The sequence below is a fragment of the Belonocnema kinseyi genome, chromosome 4, assembly GCF_010883055.1.
Source record: "Belonocnema kinseyi isolate 2016_QV_RU_SX_M_011 chromosome 4, B_treatae_v1, whole genome shotgun sequence".
Lineage (NCBI taxonomy): Eukaryota > Metazoa > Arthropoda > Insecta > Hymenoptera > Cynipidae > Belonocnema > Belonocnema kinseyi.
Window position 1 is genome coordinate 247,986 of NC_046660.1, and position 8,145 is coordinate 256,130.

The window sequence follows — 8,145 nt, forward strand, 5'->3', positions numbered from 1 at the left end:
TAGTTTCGTTTACATTACTTTCATTTTATTTTAGTTTAGTTCATATTAGTTTTGTAATGTTTCCTTTAGTTCATTTTCTTTTATTTTAGTTTATATTGCTTTTGTTTATTTTAATTTCGTTTATATTAGTTTATTTTTTGTTATTTTATATTGGTTTAATGTAGGTAAGTTTATATTAGTTTATTTTTTAGTTCGTATTGATTTAGTTAATTTTGTTCATATTGGTTTAATTTAGTTTTTTTATATTAGTTTAGCTTATTTTTTTTAGCTGATATTGGTTTAATTTAGTTTAGTTCTTATTAGTTAAATTAAGTTTCATTTCGTTAAGTTTAGTTTACTTTATGTTAGATTATATTAGTTTAATTTAGTTTATTTCATCTTTTTTATATTGCTTTGACTTAGTTTATTTTATTTTAGATTAGTTTATTTATTTTAGTTTATATTGATTTAGTTTCGTTTCGTTTATATTAGTTTAGTTGATTTTAGTTTAATTTACTTTTGTTTCTATTAGTTTAGCTTACTTTTTGTAAGTTTACGTTTGCTTAATTTATTTTTTATTAGTTTTATTAAGTTTAGTTTGTGTTAGATTATATTGGTTTAATTTAGTTTAGTTATATTTCAATTTTGAACCAAATAATTTAATTTCCTACTGAAGAAAGATAGACTCCTTGCACTTCACCTCTATCAGAAAATCAGCTTTACAAAATTTATAAATGTTAAACTTAAAAAAAAGTTGTAATAAAACTTTTAATTTTCAAAATTTATATTTAAAACTTTTTACTTCAAAATTTTAACTTCATTTAATTAATAAATTAATATTATTAAATGAAATTCATATTTTTGCTTATAGTATAAATTATTTTAATAGAAAATTCAACTATTCATATTGAAAATTAAGCTGTTTATACAAAAAAAATATATTCCAAATTACATACCATTAAAATGTAGTTCCTGAAAATTGAATAATTTATAATTCCAAATTTTTAACATTCAAGAATTGCCAAGTGTAACTCTTCAAAATTGCAAAATTTACAATAGAAAATCTTTCAAAATTGAAGAGTATTAAATTTTGAAACTTTAAACTTAAAAATTCCAAATTGATTAATAGTATATGTAGTATTTCACAATAATTATAATTTCATAATATTTGGTAATAATTCCATTCTTTCATATCCTGTTTGCCGTTACGCTTTCCGAATTTCAGAATCCCAAAACACAGTTAGCTGCATTTTCGATCATTAATTAACATTATTAAACAATTTTTGTGCAGAAATGAAAAGATCATACGCAAATTCGTCAAAAAAATTTTTTTTAAGTTTAGAAAATGAAGTAGAATACGCGATATACGTGAATAAAGATTCGAACAGTTTTTGTCGATTTTCTCGACTTCGTTCATTTTGCAGTTAACGGTATTCTTTTAAATTACGACTGACAGTTGACAGCTGCTGTCAACTGGTTCGAATCCACGTGACAATCATGCGAACAAACAATGTGTCATTTTGTGTTTTTAGGTTATGGGATAAAATATAAATTTTTATTATTTACCCTTTGCGTTGTTGAGATTGTGAGTGATGGAAGTTTTCAAAGATCTTGCACAAATTGACGCAGGTGGCACAGGTCATTTTGACTTGAACGTGTTTTTTAACCTTGATGATGTTTTCAAGTTCAGGATTTTAATAGAACTGATGAGTTCTACGTTTTTTACGCGAGAGGGCGCTTTAACCTGATGTTTGAGCGGGAAAGTTTAAATTTCAACTTTGAAAGCGTGATCCAATAAATTGATTCAGATTTTAGTTTGAGAAATTATAATAAACAAAAATTGATTGATAGTTAAAATAATAATAACTTGACCAAATTAACAATGAATTGAAATTTTTTATTTTGCGATTTTGACAATTTGACATTTTGTTATATTATGTTGACAAAAAAAATTGTTACATTTTCCAACCAAAAAGACGACTATTCAATTCAAAAATTTCAATTTAAAAAAAAAAGTATATTTTCTATTAAAAAGATAAATTGCCAAATAAACAATCAATTTTTAACTATATAATAGAATTTTCTACTAAAATATTTGATTTTGTAACCATAAGTATCAATTTTCAGCATAAAAATGTTATTTTGTGCAAATAGATACATTTTCAAAGAAATAATGCAATTTTGGACTAAATTGTTGAATTTTTTACTAAACTATTTTATTTAAAAAAAAAAATTTCAATTGAAAAAAATGTAATTTTATACAAATCGATTGCAATTTTCAAGGTAATAGTTTGAGACCCTAGTAAAATAGTTTATTTTTAACAAAAAATATAAATTTACAAGAAAAATGTTAATTTTTTTACCGAATAGTTAATTTTTCAAATAAACAGTTCAATTTTGGAATAATTGATGATTTTTTTGTACTAAAACAAAATGTTTTTCAACATATATTTTAATTTTTAACAAACAATGTAATTTTTTATAGATGAATCAATTTTTGAAAAAATAAAGCAGTTTTCAACTTAATAGTTGAATTTCCTACTAAAATAATGTATTTTTTAAACAAAAACCAAACAAATCAATTTACAAGAAAAGAAGTTAATTTTCTACCAAATAGTTGAATTTTTGAACAAACAGGTTAATTTCTAAATTAATAGTTACCATTTTTATTAAAATATGTTATTTTTCTACCAAAAATGTAAATGTTGAAGAAAAAATTTTATTTTCTACCAAAGAGTTATATTTTTAAATAAACAGTTCATTTTTCAACTAAATAGTTGATTTTTGTACTAAAATATTTTAGTTTTCTACCAAAAATATAAATTTAAAAAAATTCAATTTTCTATAAATAGATAAATTTTAATAAAATAGTGCAGTTTTCCACGTAAAGTTGAATTTTATAATATAATAGTTTATTTTTCCACCAAAAATATGAAGTTTTATCCAAAAAGTTAATTTTCTACTAAACAGATGAATTTTCAAAGAAAAATTTCAATTTTCAGCTAAGTAGTTCAATTTCCTACTAAAATAGTTAAATTTTAACCAAAACTTTTTAATTCAGCTTAAATTATTTAAAAAATTGAATGGAAAATAGACCAAGAAGCTTATTTTTCTGCAAAAAAAAAGGAAATAAACAAAAATACTTGAATTTCCTACCAAATTACCACAAATATTAATTTACAAGAAAAAAGTTTATTTCTTTACCAAATAGTTGAATTTTCGAATAAACAGTTCAATTTTCAACAAAATAGTTAATTTTTTAACAAATGGTTAAATTTTTAGATAATTAGATCAATTTTCTACTAAACGGTGGAGTTTTTTTTACTAAAAGTTATTTTTTCGCCAAAAATATGAATTATCAACAAAAAAGTTAATTTTCTGCCTAGCAGATACATTTTCATAGAAACATTTAAATTTTCAATAAAAGATATAAGTTCAAGTTAAATTATTTAATCAATTTAAATACCAATTATTAAAAGGAAAAAAATACCAAAAATATTATTTTTATATCAAAAAATAGAAAACATAAACAAAACGTGAATTATCTAACAAATAGTTCAATATAAAATAGTTCATTTTTCAACCAAAAATATAAATTTTTTGTAAATTTCCAAACAAATAGTTCAATTTACAACTAAATAGTTAAATTTCATACGAAAAATATAATTTTTCAACCCGGCAATTGTAAATTGTCGGGAATTTTATTTTTTGGGATTTTTTAGGCGACGCAATTTTAGAAATTTTAAAAAATAATTTAAAATTTGCTTGCGAAATTAATCTCTTTAAATGAAAAATCATTTTTATCAACTTAAAAATCTTAGGACATTTTTTGTTTCTCTTAAAACCTTTAAATAACATTAAAGAGCTTTAAAATATTGTTAAAAAATCTTCAAAATTATACATTTTGTTTTTAATTCTTTTAAATCTTAAAAAATTTTAAATCATTAAAAAATCTTTATGCGGGAATTTTCCAATTTGAAATTTTCATATTTCATGATTTTTCAGTCGACGCACTTTTGAAAATTAAAAAAAATTTTAATTAAATTAAAAAAGTAATTTTGTTGAAACAAAAATCATTTCAAATTTACCCAGAACTCTGAGAACATATTTGTTATTCTCTTGAATAAAATCCTAAGAAAACTTTAAAATTTTGTTCAAAAATCTACATTTTGTTTCTAATTTTCTGAAACCCTTTCAAATTTTATAGAATTTTTAAAATCCTATCAATAGTTCTAAATCTTTTTCAAGGAGTATTCGATTTTTAGATATATATTTTTTTTCAATTCCCTAACATTTTTTAACAAAATTGCCTTAAAATCTTCAAAATTCTCTTTCGAAAATTATGGAAACCTTACAAAATGTTATAAAATTTGTTAAATATTCTCTTTAAACTAATTTTTTTTCAAATTTCCCTTAAAAATTTTTATGGAAAACATAAGATACATTTTTTTCGAATATTTTGTTTGCGAGAATTTTATTTTCCGAGATTTTTCAGTTGTCCCAATCCAGGAACGTGAACACTAAAAAATCAATTCAAATACTCCCGCGCTTACCAGCGGTGATTCGACGGTAAAAGACCAAACTAGTACAAACAGCAGACGATCATTTATTTGTTTACGTTCGTGCCGTTGGTGTGTCAGAACAACACGTGTTTTTGAAATTTCAAAAATTAATTTTTGCAGGGAAAATGGGTCGAAAAATACCAGGAAAGAAACATCATGGAGTAAAGGATCCACTAAAACAACAAGCGAAGCGTCTAGAAGAGTAAGTGTACCGAATACGAGTGAAATTACTGTTTTATAGGTTATGTTCACAAAAACTGGAAAGAAATCATCCTTTTTTTGGTTAAAAATGACTCTTTTTGGGTTGAAAATGAAATTATTATCTAGAAAATTTGTCTTTTTTTTTGAGAATTAATCTCGTTTCGTAGCAATTTATTCTATTTTGACTAAAACTGCAACTTTTAGGTTGAAAGTATATCCGTTTCGATTGAAGACTCAATTTTTCTGTTAAAAGTTTGGCTTTTTGATTTCAAAATTAATCTTTTTTTGTTTCAAAATGCAACTGTATTGTTGAGAATTAATGAGTTTTGGCTAAGAACTCAACTATTTGGTTGAAAATTCGTATTTTTGTTAAAAATTAGGTTTTTTTGATCGAAAATGTAACTTCGGAGCTATTTGGTTAATTCGTATTTTTGGCTTGAAAATTCAACAATTTGATTAAACTTTTCTCTTTTTTTCGTGAGAAAATTAATCATCTTGGTTGAAAATTTAACTATTTGGTTAAAAATTCATATTTTTTGGTTAAAACTTAAACGAATTTGATAAAAAAAAATTTTTTAGTTGAATTATAATTTTGGTCGAAAATGTTTGGTTGAAAATTCATCTTTTTGGTTGAAAATTGTACTATTTTTTTTTTAATTTCGTCTATTTCAGATTAAAATGATTTTTTTGTTGTTGAAAGTTTCACTACATTGTTAAAAAAAATTTCTGCTGATTCAAAAGTTTAGTTTAGAATTTGTCTTATTGTCTTAAAAATTCAACAATTAAAAAAAATTTTTGTTTCTTTCTTGAATAAAAAAAATCTTTCTTATCTAAGAATTTAAATGTTTTGAAGATTGCATTTCTCAAAAATGTAAGTTTTTTCGAAAGTTGATATTTTTTAATGTAAAATCCGTCTATTTGGTCAATAATTTAAATATTTGATTGAAAAAATATTTTTTGTCGAAAATTTAATAATTTGATTGAAATGGTATTTTTGTGTGGCAAATTTATCCTTTCAGATAGAAAATTAATATTTTTGGCTTCAAAATTCAACTTCTTTATTTATAGTTGAAGTACTTTTTTAAAAAATTCATTTTATTTTATTTTGATTCATAATTTAGTCAACTAATATTAAATACTAAAATATTTGAATTCGACTTTTTTGTTTAAAAATTATTTTCTTTTGACAAAAATTTTGGTTTGAAAACTCAACTACGACGATAAAAATTAATTTTATGCTTTCACATTCATCATTTTAGTTGAAAATGCATATTTTTTACTTAAAATTTCCACTATTTCGTTAAATATTCGTATTTTTTATTAACAATTAATTTTCTTAAATAAAAAACATAAATATTCTATTTTTGTTAAAAATTTATTTTTTATATTGAAAATTCATCTGTTTCGTTAAAAATTGAATAATTTGATTAAAAACTTGTTTATTTTTTTATAAAAATGAAATTTTTTTACTGAAAAGTCAACTATTCCATGTTTAGCTTCAAATTGATTTTTTTTAGTTAAAGATTCAACTATTTGACTCACAATTAATCTGTTTCAGTTTCTTCTAAATATGAAACTCTTTTGATAGATATTTCATCTTTTTAATTTAAAAGTACAACTATTTAGTTTAAAATTTATCTGTTTTGATTGAGGGTTCAACTATTTTTTGAATTGAAAATTCAACTTTTTTGAAAGATGTTTCATTTTTTGTAAATAAAAATGAATCCGTTTGATTGAAAATTCATTTTTTGGCTGAAAATTCAACTTTTTTGTTGAAATTTTTTTTCTTAATTCATTCTTTTTAGTAGAAATTTTATCCTCTTATAAAATATTAATTTGTTTGATTGAAAATTCAACTTTATGGTTCAAAATTTAACTATTCTAATGAAAATTCGCTATTTTTTGGTTGAAAATAAATTTTTTCTCACTGAAAATTTAAATAGTTCATTTTTTTTAACTTTATTTTATTTTATTTAAAATTAAACTGTTTGGTTGAAATAATTGCTGCTTTCATAACTGAAAAGTCTTTATTGGTTAAAAATTTATCTTTTTTGTGGAAAATCCGACTTTTTTATTTGAAAATTGATCTTTTTTGGTAGAAATTTAATCTCTTTAATTAAAAATGCAATTGCTTGGTGAAAAATTAATCTGTTGTGATTCCGGATTTAAATATTTTATTAAAAATAATTATTTTTTTAATTCACTTGGTTTTGAATATAAATCAATACTTTTGAGCTGAAAATTCCACTGCTTCGAAATTCAACAATTTGTTCAAACCTTTTTTTATTTCTTGGTTGAGAATTTGTCTTTTTGATTTGAAAGTTTATCCCGCTTGGTAGATGTTTCTTTTTTTTTTATTTAAAAAATGCAAATTTTTGGTTGAAAATTAATCTGTGTTATTTTTAGGATTAAAGTATGCCATTTTTTATTGAAAATTTATTATTTTATTGTAAAATTCAACTATTTGGATAAATATTATGCAAGAATTCAGAAGTTTGGCTTGAAAATTCAAAAATTTATTTGACATTTTTCTTCTCTTTTAAATTTGTATTTTATTAATTATTCAAAGAAATCGTTAAGTTTTTAAATAATTTAATTTCCTACTAGAATAGTGGAATTTTCAACCAAAATAGATGAATTTTCGAACAAAATACATCAATTTTTCACTAAAATGTTGAAATTTCGAAGAAAAAATACAAATTCTCAACCCAAAGTTATGAATTTTAAGAACAAAAAATAGTTAAATTCAATTCAAATCAAACAGTTAAATTTTCTACTAAATTACTTTATTTTTTGACGAAAAATATGAATTTTTCAACGCATTGTCAATTTTTACCTAAAATAATTTATTTTTGAACCAAAAATATTTATTTTTCACAAAAAAAGACTAATTTTCAACCAAAAACGACTAATTTTCAACTAAAGATATGAATTTCGCACCAAATTTTTGAATTATCAGGCCAAAATCATGAGCATTCTACAAAACAGTTGAATTTGCAACAAAACAATTCACTTTCTATCGAATATTTAAGTTTCCAAATAAAAAGATCCATTTTTTACTAGTATAGTTGAATTTTCAACCAAATTCAATTTCAAATTTCGAACAAAAATTCGTCTTTTAGTTGAAAATTAGGATTTTTCGTAAAAAATATTTGTAATTTGAATGCGAAATACGCCATTTTAGTAGAAAATTCAATTATTAAGTTCCAAGCTGAATTTTCAATTTAAAAATGTAACTGTTTGGAAGAAGACTAACTTTTTTTGTTAAAATTCATATTTTTAGGTTGAAAATTCGTGTTTTTGGTTTGAAAAATCAACTATTTGGTGTAAATTATATTTTTTTGGTCGAATATGTATCTACTTTGTAGAAAATGATAGTTTTGGTTAAAAATTCTTTTTTTTT

The 8,145-nt window shown here is 21.8% G+C and overlaps 2 protein-coding genes across 2 annotated transcripts in view; one reads left to right on the forward strand and one right to left on the reverse strand.

Annotated features, from left to right (window-relative positions):
- The window catches only part of LOC117171379, a 6,689-nt gene extending 5,008 nt beyond the window's left edge, over positions 1-1,681 (reverse strand). Inside the window, exon 1 of the mRNA XM_033358629.1 lies at positions 1,546-1,681. The gene's annotated coding sequence lies outside the window, so the exon portion shown is untranslated. The remainder of the gene's footprint in view (positions 1-1,545) is intronic.
- A 2,927-nt stretch (positions 1,682-4,608) lies between these two features.
- The window catches only part of LOC117171504 (coiled-coil domain-containing protein 137), a 19,092-nt gene continuing 15,555 nt past the window's right edge, over positions 4,609-8,145 (forward strand). The window contains exon 1 of the mRNA XM_033358873.1: positions 4,609-4,743. Coding sequence (XP_033214764.1) covers positions 4,667-4,743 — 77 coding nt within the window. The 5' untranslated portion in view covers positions 4,609-4,666. The remainder of the gene's footprint in view (positions 4,744-8,145) is intronic.